The sequence below is a fragment of the Danio rerio genome, chromosome 1, assembly GCF_052040795.2.
Source record: "Danio rerio strain M-AB ecotype USA chromosome 1, GRCz13ab, whole genome shotgun sequence".
Lineage (NCBI taxonomy): Eukaryota > Metazoa > Chordata > Actinopteri > Cypriniformes > Danionidae > Danio > Danio rerio.
This window is the reverse complement of record NC_141021.1, coordinates 56,200,679-56,217,500: the sequence shown is the minus strand read 5'-3', so window position 1 is coordinate 56,217,500 and position 16,822 is coordinate 56,200,679. Positions and strand designations below refer to the sequence as shown.

The 16,822-nt window shown below is 35.2% G+C and overlaps 1 protein-coding gene and 1 long non-coding RNA gene across 2 annotated transcripts in view; both read left to right on the top strand.

The window, feature by feature from the left end:
- Positions 1 to 16,822, top strand: part of LOC147847018 (uncharacterized) — a 919,394-nt gene that overhangs the window by 187,567 nt on the left and 715,005 nt on the right. The gene's annotated exons all lie outside the window — the stretch shown is intronic.
- The window catches only part of usp34 (ubiquitin specific peptidase 34), a 92,743-nt gene that overhangs the window by 52,891 nt on the left and 23,030 nt on the right, over positions 1 to 16,822 (top strand). Inside the window, exons 32-53 of the mRNA XM_087237789.1 lie at positions 700 to 786; positions 1,327 to 1,527; positions 1,606 to 1,688; positions 1,928 to 1,968; positions 2,053 to 2,177; positions 2,848 to 3,000; positions 3,448 to 3,608; positions 5,339 to 5,576; positions 6,220 to 6,286; positions 7,255 to 7,418; positions 7,864 to 7,929; positions 8,183 to 8,329; positions 9,887 to 9,943; positions 10,283 to 10,360; positions 11,332 to 11,426; positions 11,501 to 11,673; positions 12,450 to 12,600; positions 14,075 to 14,153; positions 14,269 to 14,322; positions 15,212 to 15,307; positions 15,407 to 15,471; positions 15,631 to 15,706. Of these exons, the coding sequence (XP_087093915.1) occupies positions 700 to 786; positions 1,327 to 1,527; positions 1,606 to 1,688; positions 1,928 to 1,968; positions 2,053 to 2,177; positions 2,848 to 3,000; positions 3,448 to 3,608; positions 5,339 to 5,576; positions 6,220 to 6,286; positions 7,255 to 7,418; positions 7,864 to 7,929; positions 8,183 to 8,329; positions 9,887 to 9,943; positions 10,283 to 10,360; positions 11,332 to 11,426; positions 11,501 to 11,673; positions 12,450 to 12,600; positions 14,075 to 14,153; positions 14,269 to 14,322; positions 15,212 to 15,307; positions 15,407 to 15,471; positions 15,631 to 15,706 (2,457 nt within the window). The remainder of the gene's footprint in view (positions 1 to 699; positions 787 to 1,326; positions 1,528 to 1,605; positions 1,689 to 1,927; positions 1,969 to 2,052; positions 2,178 to 2,847; positions 3,001 to 3,447; positions 3,609 to 5,338; positions 5,577 to 6,219; positions 6,287 to 7,254; positions 7,419 to 7,863; positions 7,930 to 8,182; positions 8,330 to 9,886; positions 9,944 to 10,282; positions 10,361 to 11,331; positions 11,427 to 11,500; positions 11,674 to 12,449; positions 12,601 to 14,074; positions 14,154 to 14,268; positions 14,323 to 15,211; positions 15,308 to 15,406; positions 15,472 to 15,630; positions 15,707 to 16,822) is intronic.

The following is a 16,822-nucleotide window of genomic DNA, read 5'->3' as shown; positions in this document are numbered from 1 at the left end:
CAATCTGTACAGTTAGTCCACTCACTAAAAAAGTCCACTTTCTGCTAACATTTGAGCACATCTTTAAACACAAATGATTGGATATTGTGTTCGGTTCTCAACAGAAATTAACACATTTTTCAAAATAAGTATTCATTTTATTTACGTATTAAATTATTTTAATTTTTTACATTTATTTTTCTTGAACTGTATTTTATTTGAAGAATTTAAATTTTAATTAATTTATTTTTTGTTACATTTTCTTCATTTTATTTTATTTTAAATTAATGGAATTTTTGTTATTTGTATTTTTATTTCATTTATTTAATATTTATTTATTTAAATTAATTTATTTATTTACATTTATTTGAAAATAAACTAAATCAAGTATTTTTTGTATTTTCTTGTATTCCATAGACAGGTCATGCATTATTTATTAATTAATTAATTAATTAATTTTCTTTTTAATTTTAATTAAATTAATTAATTTTTTTTGCATTTGATTTTGTTTCATAGTCCAGAACACACATATTTATATTTATATAATATTTAAGAATGTCCTCAACAGTGCTAAAATGTTGGCGTGAAAAGGACATTTTGAAAACTTCACTACTGAACTCGATATGTTTGACATCCCTACTGTGCTTTAAAATGACCGTGTGGTAGTGTTTGGCTTTATGTTTGCTTTTGAATGACACACTTGTGGTGTTTCTCTTGTAGTTTGTGTCGTCTGGAGGTCTTCAGCTTCTGCTGGACATTTTTAACTCTGCAATTTTGGAGCCGAAAGAACAAGAATCCTGGACAGTGGTGAGCATTGAGGGCTTCATGTTCTTTCTTTTTTTGTTGATCTTGAAGTTGAAGTTGGCTGAACATCTGTTAATATCCTTTAGGGGAAAGGAGTAGAAGTAATAAACTAATATTCATCAACAGGTTGATTTAGTTGCATTACTTTTTTTAATGAATGCTGTTTTTGAATGAGAAGTTATTTTATTAAAAATGTTCTAATTTGCATACACTTCTGAAGAAAACAGTATAGTTAGGTTCAACATTTCCTCATTTTTGGTATCTGTTTATAGCATTTCTTTTAAAATTCAGACTATACTGTGAAAATACTATTAAAAAAATTATTTTGTATATTATCTGGCAATTTACATCCATCAAGCGAATGTTTACGTAGACAAATGCTGGAACATCTGGACATCCTCTGTGTAAAGACCCCTTAAAAGTGTGTTTGTTGTTTACATTAGACCGAACATTTTATTAAAAGGCAAAGAAACCCAAATTGACGGGCAGTTTTTGCCTATAGTGTGTGTATTAATCTCCTCTTGTGTGTGTGTTTGCGCGCAGTGGCTGCTGGATTGTCTGGCGTGTCTGCTGAAGCTGATCTGTCAGTTTGCGGTGGATCCAGCTGATCTGGATTTGGCCTATCATGACGTTTTCGCCTGGTCTGGCCTCACAGACACACAGAGGAAGAGAGCGTGGCCTGGAAAGTCCCGCAAAACCACGGGGGATCATGGGAAGGGCCTGCATATACCCCGACTCACTGAGGTATAGTGTTGAACTGCTGCACTGTTTTCTGTGTGTGTGTGCTGCTGCTAATTTTGTCATCTTTCTCTTCTCCTTTAGGTTTTTCTAAGCCTCGTTCAAGGAACCAACCTCATCCAGAGGCTCATCAATGTGGCCTACACATACGACAATCTGGCCCACAGGTCAACACACACTCATTTTTTATTGCACGAAAGTATCTTTAGTAATGTTTATAAAAAGCAGTGTTTATTATATATAAGTGTACGTTGTTAAATAAATAATCGATATATATATATATATATATATATATATATATATATATATATATATATATATATATATATATATATATATATATATATATATATAGTGCTTTTATAATTTTTTTGATGTTTTTTCTTTTGGTCTTCTGTTTATTTAGGGTTCTGAAGGCTCAATCAGATCACAGATCCAGACATGAAGGTGAGGAGCACATTTAATATTCTCTACTGATTAATCTTGACTGTCAGTGCGGTGCAGTCTGACTGATGCTGTGTGTTTCTGCAGTGACGCATTACTCCATGTGGCTGCTGGTCAGCTGGGCTCACTGCTGTTCTCTGGTCAAGTCCAGCCTGGCTGACAGTGAACATCTGCACGACTGGCTGAAGAAGCTCACGCTGCTCATTCCTGAAGTAAACAACAAATATCTGCATATTAAAACTATTTAGGTTTATTTTATCGATTTATTTTAATTTACTCGGTTTTATTTTTTTACTTATTGACATTTTAATTTAATTTAGTTGTATTTCATTATATTGTATATGAATTATTTAAATAATAATTGTAATTATTTATTTACATTTTAATTTATTTTAATTTATTTTTATTTTTATTTAATTGCAATATTATATAAAGCATTTTAATTTAATTAATTTTATATTTTTACATTTTCTTTAATGTCATTTTAAATCAATTAAATTGTAATTAATTTTTACATTTTATAATTTTATTTTATTTTATGCAAATTGTTTAATTTATGTATATTTTTATTTATTTTAATTTTGTTTATATTTATTTGAAGCATTTAAATTTAATTTGTTATTTTTACATTTTATTTTTATTTAATTAAATTGTATTTTTTTTGCATTTTGTTTTTTATTTTATTTTATAGATGGTTTATGCATTATTACTTTTTTATTTACATTTTTATTTATTTTATTTTATTTTTTTATCTGAGTTTTTTTTCGATGGTCATGCGTTCTAAGAACCAAACACTTGACTATGCTGTTGCTGTACAGTTTGAGCTCCAGGAAAGTTGTTTGTCTAACAGGTCAGTGTGTTTGTGTCTATGTGTGTGCGCAGACGGCGGTGCGTCAGGAGGCGTGTAGTGGTCTCTATAAACTGTCTCTATCGGGTCTGGAAGGGGGTGAATCCATCAACAGATCTTTCCTGCTGCTCGCCGCGTCCACATTACTCAAGTTCCTGCCAGACGCACAAGCACTCAAACCACTGAGGGTAACACACACACAAACACACACAACATCCTCAATTCAGAGCGAGTGTTAGTTTAGTGTCATTTACATGCTAGTGTTTGTTTGTTTTGTTTTTTTTAACTAGCTTTTTTATAGAAAAAGATATAAATATAATACATAAAATATGGTCAATTTATGTGTGTCGTTTTGTAAATAGTTTAAAATATTATATTTTATTTTTATACAATTTTAATGGCTACTTTTATCAAAATTTTCATTTGTTTTTATGATATTTCTGAGCATTTTTTATGCATTTTTGATATTTATTTTCTTTTTTTAGTTATATTTCTCAATTTTAATCAGTTCTTTTCTAAAATAATGCAACATTTATTTACTAATATATATATATATATATTTAATAAGTTAACTGCTTTTATTAATTTCATTTTTGTGTGCACTGTCCCTTGTGTGTCCTATTCTCGGATCTCAGGTGGAGGATTTTGAGGAGGAGGCCATGTTTCGCAGCGGCTGTAAGGAATATTTCTGGCTGCTCTGTAAACTCATCGACAATATACACGTGAAAGATGCCAGTCAGACCACCCTGCTGGACCTGGACGCCCTGGCCAGACACCTCGCTGACTGCATCCGCAGGTCACTTATAACACTAAAAACATCTCAACACATTACTAAACAGCGTCTGTAAGCAGAGAGAGTTTAATAGTTTTATTAGACCAAAAAAAAGTCAAAGTTGATATAAAATGGAAGTGGCGTTAGTCTTTTTATCCTATTATACATTTGCCTAAATGAATGTGGCCTCATGGATGTGAAAAAATGTAAGGCGGGGCTTGATTTTGTCCATTGGGAATTGGTTAAATGGTTGTAGTTTGCTATTGGTGGATGTCTTTTCAGGGGTACACCAATCAGAGAAGGGAAGTCTTTTAAATGGGAGTGGAAGTTGATTAAAGGGTGCCTATAATGCAAAATATGCACTATATGTACTGTTTGGAATGCACCATAATGTTTTTTTTTTTTTTTTTGACTTTTTTAAATGTTATGATTAAAATTTCATTAAAATGCTCTAATTTGCACATTTCTAGCACACAATATCTGAACGTCGGATAAAGTCAAATTCATTATTTGAGATAGTTAAAGTTTTTTTTTGTTTTTTTTTAGATCTCTTTATCACAAATAAAATTGTCATTTATTTTTACATTTTATAATTTTATTTTATGCAAATTATTTAATTTATGTATATTTTTATTTATTTAAATTTTTTTTATATTTATTTGAAGCATTTTAATTTAATTTGTTATTTTTACATTTTATGTTTATTAAATATATATATATATATATATATATATATATATATATATATATATATATATATATATATATTTTTTTTTTTTAATTTTTTTTAATTTTCTTTTATAGATAGTTTATGCATTGTTATTTTTTTAATTTATATTTTTATTTATTTTAATAAAAAATTATTGAATTTGTATTTTATTTATTTATTAGTTTGATTTTATGTGAGATTTTTTTTTTTATCTGAGTTTTTTTTTTTTTGATGGTCATGCATATTTTAGAAAATACTGCAAACAGCTAGTAACAAAATACATAAAAAAAACTTTGTAAAATAAAATTTGTTATGTAATCTAATTATTTATGAACCAATCCTGCCTTCAGAAAACAGATATGATTTAGCTGTAGTTTCACTGTGAAAAAAATCAGTGAGTCTCAGGCATGATTGTTTACTAGTTCTTATGTAAATTCCAGGAGTGTAAAACCCTGGTGAACAACAGGCCAATCAGAACACAAAGCAGGTTGTTACCCAACTCATGGGACCCACCCTCATCATTTGCATGTACTTTAGGTCGTTCATCCGGACCTGAGGATCAGCGTCATCATCAAGAGAACACAGTCTCATATGTAGCCTTGAGGTCATTAATATGCACGTCTCGGGCTGCGTTTGAGAAGCCACAATATTTTCTAGTGAGACAACAGTGACCGTTTCTACACTTAGTTATTTATAAGCTTATATTTTACTGACTGAGACTTTTATTTTGAATACGAGAACCGCAAATTGTTTATATTGTTAATATTCACGACACGATCTATATATGGTCAATTATGGACCTTCTGATTCTAGCCGTGTTTTATGGAATAATGAAAACCATTTGCTTGAGATTGATTGATTTTTAATTACTAAAGCCGTAAACTGACTATATAGATATGAGTGTACAATTTAACTTACTAAACAAATGCATTATATAGCGCTTTTAAAATCTGACTTTAAAGGTGAGCAAAAACATGTGTATGTCTTCTGACGTATTTTGAGGCCACTGCACTTCATTCCCATGCTGGTGTTTGTGTTCCCGCAGCCGGGAGATTTTGGACCAGCAGGACGGGGCGATCGAGGACGACGGTCTGACAGGTCTCCTGCGTTTGGCCACCAGCGTCCTGAAGCACAAACCTCCGTTCAAGTTCTCTCGGGAGGGTCAGGAGTTCCTCAGGGACACATATGACCTGCTGTTCCTGCTGCCCAGCCTGAAGGACCGCCAGCAGCCCAAATGCAAGAGTCCCGCAGCCCGCGCCGCCGCATACGACCTGCTGGTGGAGGTCTGTTCTTCTGCATTACAGCACTGACAACAATTACCTCATATTACTGTCATTATTATTATTATACACTGCAAAAATAGCTCTGAAGGGAAGTGCTTTGAAATGTGCACTTAATTTCCATTGAAAAGTGAAAAGAGTAGCTCCTCCTCTTTTAAAAAACAGCCAATAGCGTTTTGTTAGTGTCACAGCTCTGCCAGTGAGTGGTTAAGATCAGATCAAAAGCAATCGAGAAATGTCTTAAAGGGGGCGGGACATGACAGATACTAGAGGGCATTTGATTGGTCAAGATTTGATGAGACACGGAAATATGAGAAAATCATTGATCCTTTTAGGTAGAAGTGACAAACTTTACATGTTTAGATTGATTTGATATTTTCTTAATGCAAATTGTCACTGTTCTGGAGCACACTAGCATAAAGGGATAGTTTACCTTAACAAATTAATTCTGTCATCATTTCCTCTCCCATGACACCTTCCAAACAAGTTTGAGTTTTTTTTTTTAAAGTTAAACACAAATGAAGATATTTTGAAGACTTTATAACCATAATATCTGTAGTTACAGGTTTCCAACATTCTTTCAAAACACGCAGACACAACATATGCTGAAGGATGTATGACTTTGACTTTGTTTTTTGTCTTTGAGGTGGTGAAGGGCTCAGTGGAGAACTACAGACTGCTGCACAACTGGGTCATGTCACAGCACATGCAGGGTGAGCATTCTAAATAATATCCATGTTTTAATGTCAATTTGTGTCTTTTTAATTGATTTAGCGTCAACTCTTATGTACATATTTAAATATAATATATTTATTATAATATATAGTTTATTTAAATATGTAAAATTACTTAAATAGTTACGTTTTTAATTAAGATGTGAGGCGACACAATGGTTAGCACTGTTGCCTCACAGCAAGAATGTCGCTGGTTCGAGTCCAGGCTGGGTCAGTTGGCATTTCTGTGTGGAGTTTGCATGTTCTCCCTGTGTTCGCGTGGGTTTCCTCCAGGTGCTCCGGTTTCCCCCACAGTCCAAACACGTGCTATATATAAATTAGATGACCTAAATTGACCATAGTGAAAGAGTGTGTATGGGTGTTTCCTAGTACTGGGTTGCAGCTGGAAGGGCATCCACTGTATAAAACATGAGAGACTAATTCGATGGAAAATGAATGAATGAGTGAAGTTGTTGTTATTATTGTGTAATATGTGTTTATCCATGTTGATCTTGCCATGAAAAAGCCATAAGTTGAGTAAGAAACGTTTTGTTATGAAATTTTATATTTGATATTTATAATGATGTTTATATCATTAGCAAGAGCAACTAAATAGTTGTATTTTTGCAAAGATGTCTTTATAATGTAGTTTTAAAAGGTTTTATGTGTTTAGTTTTGACTTTTCATTCATTCATTTATTTATTTATTTATTTCTAATATACATAAAGTTGACATATTTTAGATTTTTGCTGACATGACGTTCTGGACTGCGTCTACTCTTAGTGCTTTAAAACAATAAGCAAACGTGTATTTAAAATGATATAAATACACAGTGACTTTATATTTTATTCAATTTAACTTCATGAAAATCTTTTACAAAACCTTTTACTGTGTTTTTAATTGTTTTATTTATTAAAGAGGAAATTCAATCAAAAAACTAAATTAACCATTTTTGTTTCTCTGTTTAGCGTCTCACGCTCCATATAAGTGGGATTACTGGCCCCATGATGACGTCAGAGCCGAGTGTCGTTTTGTGGGCTTGACTAATCTGGGCGCCACATGTTACCTGGCCTCCACCATCCAGCAGCTCTACATGATCCCAGAGGCCCGACAGGCCGTCTTCACTGCTAAAGTCAGTCTAGAAAACTCACATTCGTCTCATCTGTACTAGCGTCTGTACTAACAAAAAAATACTGGTTTCCAAAATATCTAGTTAGTGTTGCAAACAGGCTGAAGATGGTAATTTATAATAAAAGAGACATTTTTGATTTGGAAGAAGTCTCCTTTGCTCACTGAGGCTGCGTTTATTTGAGCAATAAATACAGTAATGTTATTTCAACACAAAATTACTGTTTTCTTTACCAATGTATCTTAAGAAATAATTTATACTTGTGATGTGAAGTGTAATTTTCTGCAGCTGTTATTAAAATGCATTGTTGTGTGGCTTATTGCACTATTGTTTATTATACGTTCAAATTTCTGCCTAACAGTGCACCTTTTGTGTGTGTGTGTGTGTGTGTGTGTGTGTGTCTGTGTGTGTGTGTGTGTGTGTGTGTGTGTGTTTTTATTTATTTTAGTATTCAGAGGATATTAAGCATAAGACCACATTGCTGGAGCTCCAGAAGATGTTCACGTATCTCATGGTATATTACTTTATCATCTCTTCACCTGTTGATGTGTTGTTTTAATAACCATAATAATCCATTTATATGTATAGCACTTTTTCCCTACATAAAATGCAACTCAAAGTGCTTCACAACCATAGGCATGTATTAAAAACACCATCAATAATGGTGTAATCAAATCCTTCGGAATAATAGAAGCAAATAGAAACTAACACAAAGCAGAATTTTTAATTTTTAATTTAAAATTGTAATGTTTGTCAAATGTGTGCAGGAGAGTGAGAGGAAGGCGTACAACCCTCGTCCCTTCTGCAAGACCTACACCATGGACAAACAGCCCCTGAACACCGGAGAGCAGAAAGACATGACCGAGTTCTTCACCGACCTCATCACGAAAATAGAGGAGATGTCTCAGGACCTGGTATGGCTTCTGAATAGTGTGTGTGGTGCATACCTGGCAACCCTCAAGGTTTATCCTGGGATACTCCATTCTGTCCCTATATCATCCCATTTACATGTTTTCCCATATTTCTCCCTTATTTGTTATCAGTTGTTTTAAGGTGTCAGTAACATCTGCACAGAGCAAACCACAAGAGGGCGGCCTTGCTCTCAAATATGATGTGATTACAAGAAAGTTATGCTGGTCACACTTTACAGTAAGGTTCATTAGTTAATGTTAATTAATGCATTTACTAACATGAACAAACAATGAACAAGACATGAATTACTGTATTTGTTCATGTTAGTTAACGTTAGTTAATGAAAATACAGTAGTTCATTGTTAGTTCATGTTAACTCATGATGCATTAACTAATGTTAACAAGCATGGACCTAAATGTTAATAATGCATTAGTAAATGTTCAATTATGATTAGTAAATGCTGTACATGTGTTGTTCATGATTAGTTCATATTAGTAAATGCATTAACTAATGAACCTTATTGTAAAGTGTTACCGTTATGCTTTTAGGTTTTATTTTGGATTGAAAGCACTTTGAAATTAATACAAAAATTGACTGCATTCCCTTGCTTTACATTAAAGCCATTTATCGCTAGGCCTGTCACAATAATCAATATATTGACGTATCATGCAATACTTGGAGACAACCTCATAGATTTTTGGCATTGCAATAAATATTTACAAATTCACAAATAACATTTAAGCCATTTTCTAATGACATTTACGTTCCGGTGTCAAAGTTTATAACTAGATGTTTACCTAATAGGACATTTAAAAGTATATATAATAGGAGATTTAGCTTTTTAACATCAAATTATAGCATCTAAATAACCTTAAGAATGAAAAGTGTTTATGGCTATTTGTATTATTATTATTCTGTTATATAATCATTATACAATCAGTGGCATGAAATGACCTTAAAATGACAGTAAGTGAAATTTTACAAACTATATTCGAGAGGAACATGTGATATGATTGATCGCAGCTGGTCTCTCATCTGTAATCAGCAATAATCCAATCAGATTGATCTAAGCCTACTATAATTGACCGATTTCACCTTACTGCCCTATCTTCGTTTTGGAAGAATCCCCCTGCCCACCCCTTCTCCTCCTTTTCCTCCTTTACCAGGGGGAGCTCTCGAAACCTACCTGGTCTCGGACCTCCTTGCATGCTAAATGACCAGGCGGGAGCTCTGGGTTCAATTATTTCCATGCTCAGGGTTCTCTCCTGGCACAGCATGCCAAACCTGCTTATAGTGTCAAGCAATTTCTTGAGTGTGATCTCTTGAATATTGCTTATTGCAACAATTTCTGTGACAATATAGCGCAGAACAAAAATTCCTTTTCCTGACTGGCCTATTTATCGACACCTTTCCTATGCAACTTTCAAAAGCATAGAAATATGAATATATGGAATTAAATGCATGGCAGAAGATCCTTATAGGATAATATCGGCACGTTAAAACAGTCTGTTTTGTTTAATACTGACAGAAATGTAATGGTTGTGTGTTTGTATTTCAGAAAAACACAGTCAAAACACTGTTTGGAGGCGTCATCACCAACAATGTGGTTTCACTGGTAGGTTTGAGCTGTTTGAAAGGACAAGTCTAAAATGTAAAGCTGAGGAAAAAATATTACACTCGTGAATTTTTATTTTGTTTATTTATTTTGAACAATAATGTCTAATTTCTATGTACTTTGCCATGGTCACAGTACATGCTATTTTACTAATTATTTTGCAAGGTACTAGTATTCAGCTTAAAATATAATTGAAAGACAATCGTTCTGTTCTGTAGACAATCGGGGGAAAATACAGTAATATTGACCAAAGCTGTACATTTACATTTTTTTTTCAAACTAAAAGAAATGTGTCACAGGGAAATATCTTCATCTGGAATCTCTCGCTGTTTTGTGCAGGACTGTGATCATGTGAGCCAGACGGCGGAGGAGTTTTACACTGTGAGGTGTCAGGTGGCCGATATGAAGAACATCTATGTGAGTTAATCATTTCCACATGCACAAATGTTCCTGTTATTCAGAGTAGTACTCATGTGGGTTTGGATGTAAAATATTTGCTTTATTTTTTAATATTTAATGCTTGTCTTTAAGCGTAGTAGCAGCAGCTGTTGTTGTTGTTGTTTGGGTAACTAATTATTAGTGTTTACCTTGAGTTATATACTATTTAAATGTGATAATTTTCTGGTAAATATTATTGTTATAATTTGAGTATCATTTATTTATTTAATTGTTTGTTTTGCAAATAAATAATGCATTGTTGGTGCATTGCTATTTTAAGACAAATGAAAAAGACTATTGATCAACTAAAAGCTGGTATATTGTCAGTGGTGCAGTTTTATTTTATTTATTTATTATTATTATTTCTTATTTAAAGAGTGTGTTCGTGATAGATGTCTCCAAAAGCACATACACATTGCTTATTGCACACACATGTATGCGCAAAAACACAGAAAAAAAATTAGAAAGGATTAAAATAGATTTAGATTGTTAATGTCTGTTAAAAAAAAAGAAAGAAATGCTACCTCCTCGCTTGCCGCTTTCCCTTTAGGGGTCTTTGATGAATCCGATTAGTTCTGTAAAGTGTCTTGAACTTTGTGCACGAGCAGATCTGTTTCCTCACTATTGAAGCGTTCTGGTTTTACACTTACGAAGTCCGCCATGTTAATAGCCAATCCGCTGTGGCCCCACCACGACTTACTCTTAAAGGCAATGGGAGATGCGAGAGATTGATTTAATGAACGTTACACCCAAAACACACCCGTGATTCATTAAGAGAATAAGCACAACCCTTTTAGATCATGCGCCTGGTGCACGGACCTTTTTTCCTGTTTTTAAAATAGCAAAAGTGCATACTAACACACCTGCGCTGTGCACTTTAGACCATTGAAATGGGGACCATTGTGTTTCTCTTGCATTTCTCATTGTGTTTTATCGTGTGTGTGTTTCAGGAGTCTCTGGACGAGGTGACCATTAAAGACACTCTGGAGGGCGACAACATGTACACCTGCTCTCAGTGTGGGAAGAAAGTACGGGCTGAGAAACGGTACGGCTATTCTTTTGTTTTTTTTTCTTGGAGCTGAAATATGAATATGTACTGATCATCTCGTCACATCTCAGAGCTTGTTTCAAGAAGCTGCCGCGGATCCTGAGCTTCAACACCATGCGCTACACGTTCAACATGGTGACCATGATGAAGGAGAAGGTGAACACACACTTTTCCTTCCCGCTGCGGCTCGACATGACGCCCTACACCGAGGACTTCCTCATGGCCAAAGGAGACCGGAAGGAAGGTGTGATGATCGGTTGTTTTGCTAAAATAAAATGTTTTTAAAGGGATAGTTCACCCAGTAATGTAGGTTCTGCCATAATTTGCTCACCCTTCACTTGTTTTAAGCCTTTACAAGCTTCTTTCTTTAGTTGAGCACTGTTACACCTGGCTCAGGGATGTAACATAATAAGGGAGACGACAAGGAGAAGTATAATCAAAAAGAAGATTTATTTAACTCAATTTAAATTATATAATCAAAATATCAGTATCAGTATGTTCAATCAGTGTGAAATGCAAATGTATGGATGCGGTAAATGTTGTCAGTGATAGTGTATGGATGCGAAACAAAGCATAATGCCCAAATAGTAGCGCGGCTCTGGCCAACTGGCAAGTGAATGGACAGCGGCCCCGACAAACTCTCTGCCGGGGTTTAAATAAGGGCGCTGACAAGAATCAGGTGCGCTGAAGGCACGCCCCCAATCTAGAATCAAAATCAAACACACAAACAAAACAACGCAGTCCTAACAAGCACAAAAGAAGATGTTTTGAAGAAAGCTGGAATCCACTGACTTCAGTAATATTTGTTTTTCCTACTATGGAAGTCAGTGGTTACAGGTTTTCAGCATTCTTTAAAATATCTTCTTTTGTGTTCAACTAGTAAAAGAAACTCATAAAATTTCTGAAATCATTTCAGGTTGAGTAAATAGTGAGTAAATTTCATTTTTGTGTGAACTATCCCTTTAAATTTAAAAATTAAATTTGTCGTCTCCAATAAGGTCATTCTGATGTCCTCCACAGGTTTTCGTGACGACAGTGATGCCAAAGTGGCGGAGAGTTACGAGTATGACCTCATCGGTGTGACGGTGCACACAGGAACTGCAGACGGCGGCCATTATTACAGCTTCATCAGAGACATCATCAACCCACACGCCTACAGGAACAATAAATGGTGAGCGTTCACACTTAATGGCGCTGATATATCCTGCATTTAAAGGTGTCTCTTCTCGAGCATCAAAATATTATAATACGTTTGCAGATATTTAAGAAACATGCTAAGTGAACATACTTGTTTATCTGTAATGTGCATTCTGTGTTGAAATGTCTGCTTTTCGTTTTGGTCTCTATAACCAGCCCACTGCCAATTATATTTTTTCACTCCGGGTTGCCTTGGTGGAAAACATCAGTATTTAATTTCAGCCATGAAGGCTGTTTCAGTGTTTTTGTGTGCGGCTGAAAATGACCTTTGGAGTACAGTAGCAGACTAAAGTTATAAAAATCTGTTTTTAGATTGTTTTATTGTTCTTTCAGATTGTTTTTAATTAGCAAATATTGCAAAACGTAAACATTCACTGAGCAACTTACATTGTAAGGCTTAATCCTGTTTGTGCTGTCAATCTGGCAACCTGCATGTGCATCGAATCTTCGAAGGAAAAAAAACTTTAAAGCAAATAATACAAACGTAAATATTCGCAGAGCAGCTCACATTGTAAGGCTTAATCCTGTTTGTGCTGTCAATCTGGCAACCTGGATGTGCGTCAAATCTTTAAAAGAAAAAAAAAACAGTCGAAGCAAGTAATTATTAGCAAATTTTACAAAAGTAAACAGTTTTTGAGCAGCTTACGTTGTAAGGTTTAATTCTGTATGTGCTGTCAATCTGGCAACCTGCAAATCTAAGAAGGATAAAACCTTCGAAGCAAGTAATTAGCAAATAATACAAATATTACAAATGTAAACATTTTCGGAGTAGTTTACATAGGCTTAATCCTGTTTGTGCTGTCAATCTGGCAACCTGCATGTGCGTCAAATTTTCGAAAGGAAAAAAAGCTTTAATAAAGCAAATAATACAAACGTAAACATTTGCTGAGCAGTTTACATTGTAAGGCTCAATCGCTTAATTCTGTTTGTGCTTTCAATCTGGCAACCTGCGTGTGCATCAATCTTCAAAGAAAAAAAAAAACCTCTGCGATATTTAAATTTGGACTGCAATACCTAGTTCCGCCACTAAGTGTCAGTGTGTATGTTTCTTTTGTTGCTCTAGATCAGTCCATTTAAGTCCACCAACCAATTTTCTTTTTCACAATGTCGGCATATACCCTGACTATACACTCACAATGGTATGACCCGTTATAGATCCAGATCAGAGCAAACTATTTCTCACCCCTATCACCAAATTCATCTTGTTTTGAAGTCCCTAAAGCATTGATTAACATGATCATGCAGTAATTAGGGGTGTCAAACCCTCTTGTAATTTGCACAATGAGAGGAGCTACTCAGTATTGCTCCGCCCTCTTCATGTTTCTGATAAATTAACATCACACGTCAAACAGAACTGCGCATTTCAGGAGCCTTTAAAGCTGCTGTTTAATTTTAGATGCATTTGATAATTGATGTCATTTTGATGTGATGTCATTTCCTTTTTTCAGGTACCTGTTTAACGATGCCGAGGTGAAGCCGTTTGATTCAGCGCAGCTGGCCTCAGAGTGTTTTGGTGGAGAGATGACGGTGTGTACTTCAATATTTCTCTGAATAGATCCAGTCAATCCTGCATGCTTTTAGCTGAAAGTAATATGATTAATAAAAGCAAGTTGTTTTAATAGTTATGTTTGCTTCCTTTCAGACCAAAACATATGATTCTGTCACAGACAAGTTTATGGATTTCTCCTTTGAGAAGGTTGGTTTTAAAATAACTCAACAATACCACTGACAGATTAATAGTGAGTTGTTGTTTTGTTATTTTGCATATTATTTACAACTATACCTAATTATTATGTTATTGCGATGTATTTATGCAGTAATCATAATTAATTCTTAATGTGATTCTTAAAATATGATTAAACTGGTTTAATGTTTTTATTAGTTGTAGCTGTAGTTATTATAGGTGTTAATATTATTCATGAGTGCTATGGTAATTCATATTATTTGAGTGGTTAAGGCTGATTTATACTTCTGCGTCAAACGCCGGCGTATGCTACGGTGCTGACGCTTAGCCCTTCGCCGTGGCCGTGGCCGTCACTGACGTGCACCTCTCAAAAAATGAAACTACACATCGCAACAACGAGTAGCGCAAGCTCTGTGATTGGTCGGCTTGGTAGCGCTGACGAGTCTGGGCGGGACCGAGAGCCGCGCGAATGGCGCGAACCTGATGTAGCGATTGTTTACAAGTGTGGAGTCCCGTGAAGGAGCTCCGGATGGAAAGTTTTGTTTGTGTTTACCTCATAGTTAAAGTTGTTGCACGTCCGCCGGTTCCTGCCTCAAAATGAGCGAATTTGAGCCACTTGTACATCTCGGAAGTGTTCAGGAAAAGCAAAAAAGCTGCAAAGAAACTCGACACAGAGGAACATTTACACCTCACTGCCTACTAGCGTTTCGGAAGTGTTAATGCAGACCAACAGAGACAGTGCGCAGAAGTATAAATGCACAGCCACGCGCGTTGCATGCACCGTGGGTTACGCCGGTCACTTGACGCAGAAGTATAAATCAGGCTTTAATCTCCCCCAGGGTTTGTGTTCTTGTAAACTGCTGCCTAAATTAATGCACTGTGTGATTTGTTTGTTTTTCAGACCCACAGTGCCTACATGCTGTTCTACAAGAGAGTGGAGGTGGAGGAGGAGAACGGGAAAGACTTTAACTTTGACATTTCTCCTGATCTTCTGGAGGTACAGAGCTCACTGCAGATCATCATTCATCACTGCACATGTCTGAGCATTGCACTGGAGTAAACACACTCTCTCCCCCTCTCTCTCTCTCTTTCTCAGTGGATCTGGCATGACAACATGCAGTTCCTCCAGGACAAAAACATCTTCGAGCACACGTACTTTGGGTGAGAAAACATGCTAGAATGCCTTTTTCTTAATTTCTCCCCCCAAAATTGTTTATTTTCTTTTTTTAGGGTATTGTTTTAAACTTTTTTACATTTTATTTTAATTATTATTTCATAAACTTATTTCTCATGGATTTCTTTCTGATGTTGTCTCTGCAGCTTCATGTGGCAGCTGTGCAGCAGTATTCCCAGCACTTTACCAGATCCTAAATCTGTGTCTCTAATGACGGCGAAGGTGAGCTTGTCAGATCAGGTGATGTGTACGACTGTCACACAGAGGCAAACACCTCAGCTTTTAGTGCATCTCACTTCATCTTTAACTGCATTAGGTCTTGCTTAAACGGTCTTAGCCTTAATTTTTGGAAACTTTTCTATTTTCCGTTTTTGAAAGATAGTGGTTTTTGGCAGTATAGATAATAATAATCAATACAAAAATAAAATAATAATCTGTCAAAATAAAAAGCGCGTCTGTCAGTCAACGCTCATACATGCATTCACTGGTTCAGAGGTTGCATATATATTGCATATTAAAGAAAGTGGGATGGAATGGTAAAATATGGGAGAATTTCGGCTAAAACAGGAGGGTTTACGTGAGTGAAGTGAACAGGAAGTGTTTGTGGAGAAACAGTTTTGCGAGAGAACGCAAAACATCTTTGCGAGATAACGAAAAACTTTGCGAGGGAACGCAAAACATTTTTGCGAGGGAACGCAAAAACTTAGAAATATGTATTTTCCTCCCACCCATTTTTTTTCTTTCACCCATTTTTTTTTTTCAACCAGCCAATTTTTTCTCCTCCACTACGTCCCTTCCGGGGTTCCGTACTAGAGCATTTAATGTGTGAAATCATTAATTAAAAGTTATTAGAAAATTAAGCAAATAAACACTATTAAATCGCTTGGGTAAAATATTAATCAAGTGTTATACATTAGTTATATGTTAAAAGATTGTTATTATTCATAAAATGTATTATTGCCTATATTAACTTCATTATAAATGAATCCATTATATAAATTAAACCTGTCCAATTTAAATCGTTTAGTAAGACGAGTATCTGCCATATTATTGTCAGATAATTAGGGGTGTCAAAATTAATTGTTTCTTCGGTGCACCGCGATGCAGACGCGGACAATTCGGTATCGATTCAGTTATAACCATAACCGGTTATTATGTCGTGACGTCATTTATCTCCTATGCGCTCTGTCGCCAGGGAGGTGAGCGCCGTTATTTACAACACTCAGCCAACTCAGGGCCGGCCCGTGGCATAGACACCATAGGCAAATGCTTCAAGTGGTGCTCACTGCAGAGCCATTTGAGGAGAGCTGAGCTCCAGCGAGGGGGAGCTTAAGCTTG